Below are 15,026 nucleotides of genomic sequence, written 5' to 3'. Positions count from 1 at the left end.
GGCCATAGCCCCATGCAGCTTATTGAGCATGTCATCCATCATCTTGGTGTTCCTGCTCGGGCAACTCAAGGGCCCCAAAGCCTGATCCATGGGAGGAGGAGGTCCACAGCCAATCCTCTCTCGACCATGCACACCTGCCAGCCTTCTGCACAGACCTGACCAACGATGGGCTTCAGATGGCGTAGCAAACTGTTTCAATACCAGCTCCTCCACATCAGGAAGTAGAGGCATTGAAAAAGACTGTGACTGAGTTGGAGTCACGTCATCAAACCGGGAGGCCCTCTGTCCTTGGTCCGCTGGCATGTCAACCCCCAATGCCACCGCGGCCCGAGCAAGAAGCTGGTGATAGAGAGGAGAGGTGATGTCCTGCTCGCCCACTAAATGCTGAGACTCCACCCCCCCTTGAACAGGGAGGAGGGCTTCGTCCTCAGGGTCAATGCCCAAGATGTCAATGTCCCCTTCATCAGACGCATCTGACATGGGGGAGACCAGGTGTAGCTCTTCCTGCCCTTGCCAGATGGGGGCAGTGTGCTGGACAGTAGGTGGGGCTGCAACCGTAGCTGCAGGAGGAGGCATCGCCATTCGTGCCCTGACACCCCCTCCAGAGGGGTGAGGTGATTGTGCCACCGGGTCATGCAAAACCACCCTTCTTGGCCGTTTTGTAGGCCCAGTGAGAGTGGCTGGATGTGTGACAGGAAACACTCGAGCCCTAGCCTCCCTCACTCTAGCTGGCAGGATGAAACAATTCATGCAGAATGCGGGGTCCTGGCTGGCCATGCGTGCATGGTCCAGTCCCAAGCAGTGCACACATTGGTCATGACCATCCTCCATGGGCATCCTTACACCACAGTTCAAACAGGTGTGCCCCACTGAACTAGCCATTCTTCCGCTGTACACCTGCACTGAAGTATGCTTGCACTGGTGGCACTAATCACCTGTCATACACTGACACGGAAGTACCGCCCGTGGAGGAGTGTTTGTTTTTTTGTTTTTTTGTTTTTGTTTTGTTTTGTTTGTACAGACTCCCGTAGGAATCACTGGCAGCCAAATTCGCCCGTCGCCCTCCAACTAGGTCGGATTTTACGAGGAGCTATGGCAGTGTGTGTCAGGCAGCGCTGTCGTCGACACACACAAGCCACACTTGGCTGCAGAGGTGTAGCGATCAGCTGGGAAGCACGCCCCCGTTACCTCCGACGAGGTCGGATTTCACAGAGGACGATGGCTAAGCAAGTGGACCGGCAAACCGGTGTCACGAGCCGCCACGCTTTCACCAGCCCGTGTAGCAAAGACAGTTGCCACAATCCAGAGAGGGGCCCGTAGACCAGCTCTCCCAAACTCAGTAAGTGGATATTGTGCACACCATCCGGCTAACACACGCTACTTGTCTTTTTTTGCTTCTCAAGATAATCACATACAACTGCTTGCAGTGGAAATCGAGGAATCAGAGTAGCCACACAGGTGTGGTGCTTATATAGCCCAGGCGGCTAATCAGTGTGGCCACGACAGGTGATGTGTCTTAAAGAGTAATCCACAACAGCTGCCCCTGTGGGGTCAGTCCCTGTACATATGGAATATGTAGGGTGGAGAGATAGTCTTGACACGATAGAAAAATATGATTATTTTGGACTTCATTTATTCTGTTAAGTGCAGCTTTTAAAAAAAATAAAAAAGTAAGTAATGAATTACAAAAACAAAATGTTTTACTGTTTCTAGTATAGTATGTAGTATATCAGTTACTTCCTCTGGCTGAATTAAAGGGTGAATAATATTTTGGGAATTGGGCCAGAATCACTGCATCTGAATTTGTCCTTATATAACATCAAGAAAACCAAAGGTAATGTCAGATGTCCATGTCATATGAGACAATATTAGAGTGGAAATTCTAATAATATTTCTTCAACAATTCATAATAACAGTATGTCAGTAATTAATTTATCATTTAAACATAGTCATTCTCAATTATTTGTAGATAATTGTCGAAAATAGTCTCAAGTCACTCAAGGTCTAATGATTGAGGTTCAATACACAGTTCAAATAACAGAAATTGACATGTAAAACCAGACCACATAATTCAACCAACAAAGTCCTCCCTCTGTTCACTCATCAGGTGTTAAAAGTGAGCAGTGATGGCAGAGACAGAACCTTACTGGCATTGGGAGAGGCTTTCACACCAGGAAGTGACAAGAACCACTTCTGCCAGCCCACTGATGTGGCTGTTGAAACTGACACCGGAAACATCTTTGTGTCTGATGGCTACTGCAATTCCAGGATACTGAAGTTCTCTTCTAAAGGAAGATACTTGTCTGAATGGGGATCAGGTAGTAATCTGACTATGTCACAAATACACATGCACGCACGCACGCTAATGGAATATACAAGAGAGACAAGGCAAGTTGTATCGGGTAATTAAAAAGTGATTGTAAGAAACAAAATTTATATGATGATTTTTATTAATTAACACAATATCTGATAACTGTAAATCCATAGTCGGCGAGGAGTTTTGGTTTGTATGTCAAACTTGAATTGAACCACTCCGGAGCAGCTCCACTGCTTCAAATCCTCTCCTTTTTTTTCACATGAACATGTTATTTGTGTCCTAATTTATACTGTTATTTTCATATTCTAAAGATTAGAATGTAAAGATTTTTTGAGTACAGCCTCACAGTGTGTCTAGAGTTGAACTGTAGTATGTGTAGGTATTTATTTTGTAATCAAAATCACAGGGATCTCATAGAAATCTTACTGCTGAACTGTGCTTACAGTATGAGCTCTCCTTGACTGATGTGAAATTTGAGGACTGTCCCTTCTTCTTCTAGCGTATGGACTTAGACTTTCAGCTCCTTTGAGGCAAGCCAGTCCGGTGTTTAATCGTCCAGGTCAATTAGACGATGATCGACATTTGGTGGCCGATGTTTGGCTCCGCTGGTTATTATTTGTTCCACAGTTTGGAGTAGTTCCCCACATTCGCAGTGGGCACTGTCCACTGTATCCCATTTATATTGTTGCCCCAAAGCGTCCTACACCTGTCTTTAGGTGGTTGAGGGATGTCCATTGCTTTCGGGGCAGGTGCCGGGAACATCTGTGTCATGATGGCAAATAATTAGACCTAAAAGTGCAGAAACAGATACTCAGAGATTAAGGTGGTAAACACAAAAAATGGGTTTATTTGACAAGACGGGTTGATTCAGGGTTCAGGGGGGAGCAGGAAGATCCAGGATGCTGGGTACTTAGCATGGAGATCAAAGGTGGTGTTTCACAGGTGGCAGGAGGGGCTAGAGCCAGGACGGTGAGTGATTTTCCATTAGTCCAGTTGCAGTACTCAACAGAAGTTCTGGGATCCTCTGAGTCGACAGGAAACAGGTGAGTGTTGCTGGAGCCCGAGGCGGAATTCAGGAAACCAGGGAGCATTGGGTGAATCGTAGCTGGCTACCGGAGATCTGCACGTAGAATGACACATTAGAATGATGAAAACAGGCGACGAGAAGCAACAGTAACAGGGAGCCAGAGCACAATACCACGCTGACAAAACTGACGAAGAATGGAGTGCTGGAATGGTCTTTAAATACTGATACACCGCGTTCCAAATTATTATGCAAATGATATTTTTCTCAGATTTTCCTAAATAGTCAATGAGAATGAGAGTCAGTCTAATTTTCAAGTCATCAACCGTTAGAGTATAATTCAAATTTTATTGAACAAACGTCCCAATGATAACAGTATTTTTTTCAAAAATAAAAAACTCAAAATGCACTGTTCCAAATTAATATGCACAACACAGTTTCAAAACATTTTATAGGTTGTAAAGAACTGAAAATGGTCATTTGTTGAATTTGCAGCATTAGGAGGTCATAATTACTGAAATCAAAATCTATTTCAATAAAAAAAGCATCTTAACAGGCCAAGTTACATGTTAACATAGGACCCCTTCTGTGATATCACCTTCACAATTCTTGCATCCATTGAACTTGTGAGTTTCTGGACAGTTTCTGCTTGAAACATCGGATCAAGAGAGCAGCTGCTAAAATGCCATCATGAAGCAGCAAACAGGTATTCGAAGCTGCTGATGCCTCTGGAGTCCCACGAACCTCAAGGTGTAGGATCCTCCAGAGGCTTGCAGTTGTGCAAAAACCTACTATTCGGCCACCCTTAACCAATGCTCACAAGCAGAAACTGTTGCAGTGGGCCCAGAAATACATGAAGACTAATTTTCAAACAGTCTTGTTTACTGATGAGTGCCGTGCAACCCTGGAAGGTCCAGATGGATGGAGTAGTGGATGGTTGGTGAATGGCCACCATGTCCCAACAAGGCTACGACGTCAACAAGGAGGTGGGGGAGTCATGTTTTGGGCCGGAATCATGGGGAGAGAGCGGGTGGGCCCCTTTAGGGTCCCTGAAGGTGTGAAAATGACCTCAGCAAAGTTGGAAGAGTTTCTGACTGACCACTTTCTTCCATGGTACAAAAAGAAGAACTGTGCCTTCCGTAGCAAAATCATCTTCATGCATGACAATGCACCATCTCATGCTGCAAAGAATACCTCTGTGTCACTGGCTGCTATGGGAAGGAGAGAAACTCATGGGGTTGTCCCCATCCTCCCCAGACCTCAACCCTATTGAGAACCTTTGGAGCATCCTCAAGCAAAAGATCTATGAGGGTGGGAGTCAGTTCACATCCAAACAGCTGCTCTGGGAGGCTATTCTGACATCCTGCAAAGACATTCAAGCAGAAACTGTCCAGAAACTCACAAGTTCAATGGATGCAAGAATTGTGAAGGTGATATCACAGAAGGGGTCCTATGTTAACATGTAACTTGGCCTGTTAAGATGTTTTTTTATTGAAATAGATTTTGATTTCAGTAATTATGACCTCCTAATGTTGCAAATTCAACAAATGACCATTTTCAGTTCTTTACAACCTATAAAATGTTTTGAAACTGTGTTGTGCATAATAATTTGGAACAGTGCATTTTGAGTTTTTTATTTTTGAAAAAAATACTGTTCATTGGGACGTTTGTTCAATAAAATTCAAATTATACTCTAACGGTTGATGACTTGAAAATTATACTGACTGTCATTCTCATTGACTATTTAGGAAAATCTGAGAAAAATATCATTTGCATAATAATTTGGAACGCGGTCTGGCAGGTGTGTAGATTGCAGTAAGGAGAACTCCCACTCCGCCCAGCTCCAGACGAACCTCCAGAAGACAGGAAACCACAAGACAAGGTTCTGCTGACTTCCACTCGTCCTCCCTTGACCCAGGTAGCTGTGGAGGTATCAGACGGTATTGTGCAGAGAAGTTCTTGGATGTGTGGGACTTGAGACGCAAGTGCTGTGGTGTCTCTGTAGCAATCTTGTGGAGAAGGTGGAATTCACTCATCTGTGCCTTTCGAGTGAGGGCAAGCGTGGCTGCTGACCTCTGCTGGAGCAATACCAGCGAGTACAGGCAGTTGGTTGTTGGGGTGGCTCGTAGACATCTGGAGACAGTCCATGGGGCAATTGTGAGGCCTTGTACATTGAGCTGGAGAAGCGCTAGCGCTGCAGTCTGTGAATGTTGTGAAGACATTGGTTTCGCATAAAGGGCATGCAACCGTACAAATATTCTTTAGCAACTTGGGGGGGAGGCCACGTGGAGGCTGTCTTCATCTCTCCTGCATGAGCTGGCTGCATAATGAGATTGGAGCTGCAAACCGACAACTGTAGTGTACATTATTGCAATTCGATTTTCTTAATAATTCTACCCAAGTCAACAAGATTGGATTAATTTAGGGCTTTGCTCCTAAGTAGTGTTTACTACATCCATAGAAAGAGGGTTAACGGACTGTAAAACTTCATAGAAATATGGTATCATCATAACCAGCGCTTTCTTCACTTGTAATCTATGTCAATGAAAAGAAGGTGAGGTCTTACTGGGTGTGCACATTGTTTGTTATGTACAGAAATCTGAAGAAGTTCTAATAAATTCCATCCTTTGAGTAAAGGAAGCAACATTTCCGCTTAGATAAAGATAACTGATTAATGGCCCCATTTATGCCTGGTGAGTTGTATCTGAATACATTATCTGGTAATGATGTCCAATCAATGGGTCTTAACAGTTACACTTGCTATTAAAATGCGTTCTTGTTTTTTCAGCTGTGCCTGCATTATTATCTGAACATGGTATGCAATTTAGCTTGGTAGAGCTGGTGGACTTGTAAACAAACATGGTTGAGGATCAAGGAAATTGCTGTCATGAATGGAAGTCCTTCACTTTGTTTTGCGAGGAAAGACTTCCAGCCACTACCACTATTTGTATGGAGCTTCCTTTTGCTGGCAGGAAGAGGTGGAGCTAGGAGTCTTTTCAACTTTCTTCTAATGAATGTGTATGGTGAAAACCAAATGTGAGCTGCCTGATCAGAACATATTCTCGTCATAATGCCCCTGGTATTAACTTGTTTTCACTTTTCCAAATAATGTTTCCAAACACAAATTGCATGTTAATGCCAGGTGTAAATGGGACTAATGGAATGGATTTCCACTGACCAGACAAGATATGAAGTGAAGGATTCCTGGCTATTGTCAAATGAATGACAGAATCTGTAGATCTGTACATTCATCAAATCTCAGACTTCAATATTCCGTAGTCTTCATAAAAACGATATGACAACTAATTATAACTGATTATTAAAAAATATAATTATAATTTTAAAAATTATAATTTAACTGTGGTATTTTAATGCAGGCTAATGAAAATGAGGCTGTATACATACAGAAGACCATGAATTAACTTTAAAACACATTCATTTTCGACCGGAGTGACAGCTGACTGAATAAATAAAACCACCAGGATTATCTAAGCATGGCTTTTTTGAGATGTGTTGCTGCCATCAAACTCAAAATTGACTTTTTTCTTAAAATGGCACATCTTTTCTATGTTCTATTGTGAATAAATATGGGTTTATGAGATTTACATTTTACATAGTGTCCCAACTTTTTTGGAATTGGAGTTGTATATGTGTGTATATATAGATATATATATATATAAACTTCCAAAAAGTAAGAAAACTCATGAAAGTAAGTTTGTGAGTCACCAATGTAAAATTTTAGGGCTTTTTACAATGACAAATAATGATCAGTTTGTTGTGACAGATGGGGTTAGATGCAATATTATTGTCCTTATAAATTGTAGGACATATTATAACACAATAATGTTATTAAAATGCAAAAATATAATGTTAAGAACCTTCAATATACCAGAATACCTTCTTTTATTGTAGACTTGTTTATAACAACTTAAGTTAATCTTTTTAAAATGTAGACTAATCAACTCTAGGGCCCCAATTCATTGAAAGTGGGCACAAGTGCATATGCAGGTCAGTGGGGTGACAGAGACAGAATGAAAATTCACATTATAAATACCTGTTATGTGCAACCATAAAATCAATTAAAGCTGCAAGCAGCGATGAACAGGCCCTCGCGCCCCCACGCATGTCGAACTGCGGCTCAGTCGGAGAATGTAGCATCACCAAGGTCTTATGTCTCAGCTGAGTCAATGTCAGGTGTAAATACGTAAGATTATGGGAGTAATTAATGAAAGAATGAAGCAATTGACTTCCTGTTGCCAGTAGGTGGCGCTATGACTGTCACTAAATATGAGATTGTACATGTGTTCAGACCAGGTCACTGAACAAGCATATTAAATTTGGAAAAGCTGAGACCATGTGGAGTCAAGTTATGAGGGTTTGAAATTTCATGGCGAAGCATCGAAATTCGCCGCGTCACCACGGCAACCAGGAATGATGGACGAATAAGCTTTTGATAACTTCTCATCTCCAATGTCTAAAAATGACTCCATGTGAATTTGAAGTGGATGGGATGAAATCTAGTTCGTTCAAATATGATGCCACAATCGGCATTAAAATCAATAATTTGATTCAAAATGGCCGACTTCCTGTTGGAGTGACGTCATGGGACCCATAGACTTTTTGGTGCATCTTGACATGTTGAACATGTGTACCGCGTTTCGTTTCTCTATGTCAATCTGTGGCGATTTTATTGATTATGCAGGGGGCGCTAGAGAGCCATTTTAGCACGTTCATTTATGCAAACCATAAAATATCAAATTTTTCGCCGAGTCTGGCTTGCGTGCCAACTTTGGTGACTTTTGGGGCACGTTTAGGGGGGCAAAAAGGCCGTTACTTTGTCAAAAGAAAAATAAAGAGGATAATAATCATGGCAAAAACAATAGGGCTTTGCGCTAGTCAGCGCTCGGGCCCTAATAATCTTGACAGATACAATAGGGCTTCGCGCTGGTCAGCGCTCGGGCCCTAATAATCTTGACAGATACAATAGGCCTTCGCGCTGGTCAGCGCTCGGGCCCTAACAACAAAATGGTGACAGATATCTTCCACTGCAGCATCTTGGTTTTAGGTTAGACCAGCCTTGGATCCTACCTAACCCTAACCTAACATTTTCCCTTTTGATACTGAGAACAATTTTCCCAATTTCTATATTTTTTGTCATTTCTTACATCATCATAGAATGCAATATTTCAGTTGGTTTGCACATCACTGACACCAATTTATCCAATCTGATCATATTCAACCATCTTGTCTTATTTTTGTGACTAAAGGCTCATCAGACAGGAGGAGGCATATACCATTCCGGATCCCCCACAGCCTGGTCTTCCTTCCTGACAGACAGGAAGTATGTGTGGCAGACAGGGAGAACGGACGAATCCAGTGCTTCATAGCTAAAACTGGAGAGTTTGTTAAGGAAATAAAGAAAGAGGAGTTTGGAGGGGAGGTCTTTGCTGTCACCTACAGTCCTACTAGAGGTGAGTTCATTGACTAAACTGGCCAGGGACCTTCATCTTATGTCATCCCCTTGTCTCTCTCTTTTTTCTACTTTCTTTCGTGCCTTACTCTCATTCACACTACAAAGTTGGTACCCTCCAGGAGGTACCATAAATCATTGCTAACCAGGACAAACCTTAGTACCATGTATTCCTCCCCAGTCTGGGGATGTATGTAACTCTTGTGCTGAGTGTATTAATGATTTATAGTGCTGCTTGTTTTGCTCTATTTGTGTCCTCAGAAATCTCCTTTTTCAAGCCATGTCACACTTCCACAAAACTGTGCTGTTGTTTAATTTGGTCTCTTTTTTCAGGACGTCTGAATCTGATCATGTTATGCATGTCATATTTATGTAGAAATAGGGTAAATTTTAAGGGTTCACAATCTTTCAAGCAGCGCCAGCATTTCCCATTAATTACTGTATATAGAATCGTAGCCCCCCATAGTCTAATTTGTGCCGCCACAGTTTAATGGTGAGCCAAACATGTCTGTACACTCCAAAACGTTACGTTGTTCCTAAGTAATTAATTAGTCAAACTTTGGATAATCACTTCTGCTTTCTGTTTCAAAGCTAAAATATGGGCATCAATATTTTTTGATGGTTTGTTTGGAACATTCATGAACTGGTCAAATTTCTTTCCAATGCGGTGGTTGTGTCTTTTTTTTTTTGTCTTGGTTAAAGATTTATTTTGGGGCATTTTTACCTTAATTTGTTTGTTCAGTAGTGGCATAGAGGCCGAGAGCAAACAGGGAGAGAGAGAGGAGAATGACCTGCAGCAAAGGTCCCTTGCCAGATTCAAACCAGGCATGCTGTAATTATGTGGCATACGCTTTAACCACTCGACTACCGGAGTGCTTTTGGTGTGACCTTTTTGCTGAGTCAACACTATTCATACCTATACAACCACTTGTTAAATTACTATAGCACAAAATTGATTAGAGCACAATTTTTTTATTGACATAACCTCTTACTTTTGCTCTCAAAAGTGTGTGCACCAGAATGATGTATTTGACTTAAAAATGTACACATTTTCTTCAGGGGGAACCAGACCCCCCCCCCCCCCAAGATGGCTGGACTGAGGTCCAACCACCATAGTTTCCCACAGTTCTGTGGGAAACACTATATAGTTGACTTGGACACTCAGAGCCTGTATTGCAAACTGGAGATGTAACACAGAAAGACAAACAATGCTGCTTAATTTCATTATTGACCATTTAAGATTTAAGACTTGATCCATTGTAGTGAAAGTCATCTTAGCCACTGCTCACATTTTTACCATTCCTTTTTAATCTGTCTGTGGTATGTTAGCCACCTTACTATACTAAAACGCTAGAATGTGACTTTAATACATGTTTTTGATTCACATATGCTCTTCAAGTACTTAACAATTATTGATGTGTGCGTGTGTGTGTGTGTGCGCGCGTGTGTGTGTGTGTGTGTGTGTGTGTGTGTGTGTGTGTGTGCGTGCGCACTTCCTCCTGTTTGTGCATGAAGGCTTAATCTTTGCAGTTAATGGGATATCTCCGTTTGGCCGTTCAACTCCACTCAGAGGTTTTGCAATAAATTATTCAACCAAGGATGTTTTGGATACCTTCAGCCCAGAAAAAAAGGTAAACACATACAAACTATCTCTCTGCCTCCTCCTAGAGATTTACCCCACCAACTTCAGATATGATCATCTAGACCTTTGCTATGAGTTAGTTATTTATAAAAATAAGTAAGCAAGAAATCAAATTCTCCAGTGCGGAGAGTTGGTGACGTACTGGGCTTTTTTTTCAACTCTTTCTCACTTTCTGTGATATTAGTTCAAACTAGGAATTCTGCCCTTTTGTTTCCCTTTCTTCCAGACAGAGATTTGATGTTGCTATTTACCTTAATTCTTCCTCTTGAAAGTTAGTTTATCGTGTGTTTGGCTTGTTTCAGAAATTTGGTTTAACTGGCAAATATATTTAAAAAACCCATCTTGTGTGAGGAGTGTATGTGGCTGCCAGAGAAGCAGCCCCAACCACACTGTGTCCATCAGACACAAAGTTACTTCGTCTTTATATATTTTATTTCTCCACAATTGATTAGACACTACTAAACCTTATTTTGTCTCAACTAAAACTCAAACTCTATGTAGAAAGAAAGGGCTGGCAACTGCAGCAACACAACCTGTGTGAGCAACACAAGCATATGAGCCACAGCAATTCAGCCACACACATGTACTGCTGACACTTTTTAAGCAGGTGGTGCATATATGATCCCCAGCCAAAATTACAGTTTAAATTAATCTATATACAAAGGTTCAACCCTTGAAATTGAATGACTATGTTTTACCATGAAAAAGGAAATTGTTGTAACTCAAATGTCCAACCTGCCCAAAATTTCTCATGCTTCATAAGAGTCATGTCCTTACTGACATCTAAGAAGGGCACAGGCCTGATCAATGCTGCTTGCAGCTTTAATTATTAAATACATTCATTTTGGACATTTAACTGATAAGCCAAAACATTAAAACCACCTGCTTAACATTATGTAGGCCCCCCTCATGCCTCAAATAGTTCAGACTCGTTTAGGCATGGCACTCAACAAGACTTCTGAAACAGGTCTTTTAAGTCCTGTGAGTTGCGAGGTGGGGCCTTCATGGATTGGACTTGTTTTTCCAACACATCCCACAGAAGTTCAATCAGATTGAGATCTGGAGCCTATTGTAGGCCCTTTTTTACGATGGACAGTGGTCAGTATAGGACCGATCTGTGGCTACACAGCCCCATACACAACAAGCTGCAATGCACTGTGCATTCTGACACGTCTCTATCATAGCCAGCATTAATATTTTTAGCATTTGTGCTACTGGAACTCTTCTATTGGACCAGACCTTGTGCATCAGTGAGCCTTGGGTGCTCATGCCCATGTCGCCAGTTCACAACTACACAAAGACATACTTTCACTTTTACAGGGATAAAGTTGTATCTATGTTTTTCATTTTGTAATGTCTTGATCCTGATAAAAGCTGCTTTAGGCATATGTAAACTGGGCGATATAGGCTGCATGGAGTATATCTGCAAACATGGCAGTCACTTTCTTCTTTTTTTCAAGATTTATTTTTGGGCTTTTTGCCTTGATTTACATAGTAACTGGCAGAGATGCCGACAGGAAGCAGGGAGAGAGAGAGGAGAATGATCTGCAGCATAGGTCTCTGGCTGGATTCAAACTAGGGATGCTTCAATTATCTGGCATGCACTCTAACCACTCAACCACCAGGGTGCTCCAGGTAGTCACTTTCTGAATGAAGATTTTGACACCATTAAGTTGGTAATAGTATTTATGTAAAAATTCAGTATGGTGCTAGTGATGCTTATGTTATAATTGTAATGTTTAGTTATTGTTTAATTTGAGTAAATCAGACAATGAGAAACTCTGTGTACAAGATGGAAGAAGAAAACACTGTGTTATGTAAATGTGTGGCACCAGATTGAACAATATTAACAATTCTAAACAAATTTTAATTGAATGTTTAATTTTGAATTGAAATGTTGTTTTTTCTCATGTAAATCATCACTGTGAAACACAGTGAATTGTATTTACCATTAATTTGATTATTTTGTATGGGTGTCTACATATGATAGTTATATAAAAAGTGTGCAGCAACTCTGTGGGTGTCAGAATTTTTGGTATATGGTCTCCACCTCCTGTGCATGTAGTCACCCAGAATTCAGACAACCTTAGATTATTAGAGTCATTTTACTTACTGAGTAAGATACATTGGACTAGCTTACAACATTTGCTCGCTCTATGTGTTGCAGTTTCAGATACATTTGTGGCCAAATAATCACAACAATTATAATAATAATACTGATTTTTTATTACAAATGTATTTTCCTTTCCTTTCCTTTTCAGGAATTTAAAATGCCTCATGACATAGTTGAAACCAGTGACGGCAGTATCTTCATCGGGGATGCAGACAGCAAATCAGTCTTTAAGTTTACCACTGAGAGTAAGTGCAGCTTCATCACAACCATATGAATCAAACTAACTTATGAAATTCCGAGGGTCTTTGTGTTGTGGCATAGCAGATGAACTATCTACCTGATCTCTATCTGCCTAAATTAACATTGTACCATTCTTAACCTGTATCTAACACTGCATATAAAAATACAATGACTTTTTTCATCTGAATTTTTCAGAGGCACATCGCTCTGTCAAAAAGGCTGGAATCGAGGTTCAGGAACTTGAAGGTGGGTTTTGTTGAGCCTTACAGAGATTCACAAAAGAGAGTTTTTGTATATTGTATTCTTCGTGTTAATAGAAGTATTTGATGGTACTGAGAGTCCAGCCAGGTGCTAATGTTGTTGATATTTGTGGACACTACAAGACAGCATCAAAACAGAACAGCTGCAAACATTGTTTTTGATGCAAACCCACAGGACAACGGCATATCCCATAGATTTGTTGAACCAAGATGACACTCATCAACTCACCATATTTCTGTACATATACATATTTTTGTATGTCTAGAAATGGAGACCTTTATCAAAACTAAGGTGAAGCCAGATCCTAACATGTCAAAAACAGCAGCCTTCCAACAGAAGCAAACTCTGGCTCAACAGCCTCGACCACAGGAAGAAGATGAGAGGAGTGTACCAAAGCCAGACAAAGAGCACGGTGTACTTCCAGCCATCATCACTACCCTTCTGCTCGTCCCTCTGATGCTTGTCATATTCATAGGAGTCTTCATCTGCTGGAGGAAAAATGGTATGTATTACACTAAGGACATGCAGCAGTGCTCAGAAGTGGTTCTTAAAAGTAATGGTATTGAAGATCATCAAAATAACTTGAAATTAGGCCATATACTTCCATTTGACAAGAATTTAAAGGATAGGTTAATTTAGTTTCAAGTGCATACAGTACTGACAAGCCCATATCTTGACATACATTGAAACAGATATGTCATTTTCCTCCTGCTCATAATGGTAACAAAAAAGGTTCCCTCTGAAAGTGATTTCAATTGAAGAGATGCAAGTCAAAATCCATTGTCTTTGTTCTCTGCAAAAGTAGATTCAGCTTAAGTTAATTTTAGGATGCTGTAGTCTGCATTAGACAAATTATGTTGGGTGTCTTCCAAAGCGACCATGGACATTATTTACCCACTGAGCCATGGAAAATAAAGTAGCAACACAAAGAATGAATTACGTACTAAAAAGACTAACTTTGTAAGACTTTGCAGAATTTTCTGGAAAACAAAGGACATAACAATAAGATCTTATTGTTTTTTTCACTTGCAAGTTGGCACATTGATCAGCAACATGGAAGGTTTCTGACAGAATGTGCCAGCATCCTTACAACAGCCGGTTTATATACACATCACAACACACAATGACGTTAACACCTGTAGTTCATAAATCACTACAATTGACAGGTTTACCCTACTCAGCACCGAGCCAAGTTAAGGGTAAACAGAAACACTTGCAGCCCTAATTTTAACCAACCTTAAAGTGACCCATACCTTTGTCAGGGAGCATGTTTAGGTGGTCAAATTTAGGGTCAAAGTGGCATTAGACTCTCCTCCCATTCATTGTCTATGGGAGCGTTTTGGCGAGGGTTTTTGGGCACTTGACCTTTGAGGGCCTATAAAATCCAAACCGGACGAGTAATGAAAAAGTTGTTCAGAACTTTTGTTCAGTAGGGTGTGCTAAGTCAGCTATTAAAATTTGAAGCTGCCACGATGAACGCCCTCGGACAAGATAACGTTTGTAGGAGGCCAAAAATCGTCAAAAATCCCGCATGTAACAGCAAATTGTGCACTTCCTGTTGGATTTAAGTCAGGGGTGTCATCGCGTGATTTGTAGGTCTTGATAAGACAAAAAATTGAGTTTTGGTTTGATCTTTCAGCAAATTGTGCACTTCCTGTTGGAGTTAGGTCAAGGGTGTCGGCGCGTGATTTGTAGGTCTTTCTACGACATTCCTATCAGGCGTAGTGGCAGTTTGAGTGTTTCTAGGTGGCACTAGAGAGCTTGACGTTGTTTGTTTTTCCATTTTATCGAATTTTTCACCAGACCTGATATGCCTGCCAAATTTGGTGAGTTTTCAAGCAGGTTTAGGGGGTCAAATTAAAGCTCAAAGAGGCGGTAGAATAATAATAATAATAAATTAAAGCTGCAAGCAGCGTTGGGCGGGACCTCGCACCCTTGCACACCTCGGGCCGTGGCGAA

The 15,026-nt window shown here is 41.2% G+C and overlaps 1 protein-coding gene across 3 annotated transcripts in view; it reads left to right on the top strand.

Moving 5' to 3' along the window:
• Window positions 1–15,026, top strand: part of pam (peptidylglycine alpha-amidating monooxygenase) — a 95,792-nt gene that overhangs the window by 64,272 nt on the left and 16,494 nt on the right. For all 3 annotated transcript variants that reach the window (XM_053339425.1, XM_053339424.1, XM_053339423.1), the window contains 6 exons: window positions 2,108–2,318; window positions 8,609–8,812; window positions 10,327–10,442; window positions 12,715–12,811; window positions 13,002–13,052; window positions 13,333–13,569. In XM_053339425.1, coding sequence (XP_053195400.1) covers window positions 2,108–2,318; window positions 8,609–8,812; window positions 10,327–10,442; window positions 12,715–12,811; window positions 13,002–13,052; window positions 13,333–13,569 — 916 coding nt within the window. The remainder of the gene's footprint in view (window positions 1–2,107; window positions 2,319–8,608; window positions 8,813–10,326; window positions 10,443–12,714; window positions 12,812–13,001; window positions 13,053–13,332; window positions 13,570–15,026) is intronic.

The sequence above is a fragment of the Scomber japonicus genome, chromosome 19, assembly GCF_027409825.1.
Source record: "Scomber japonicus isolate fScoJap1 chromosome 19, fScoJap1.pri, whole genome shotgun sequence".
Classification (NCBI taxonomy): Eukaryota; Metazoa; Chordata; class Actinopteri; order Scombriformes; family Scombridae; genus Scomber; species Scomber japonicus.
This window is presented reverse-complemented; position numbering and strand designations above follow the sequence as displayed.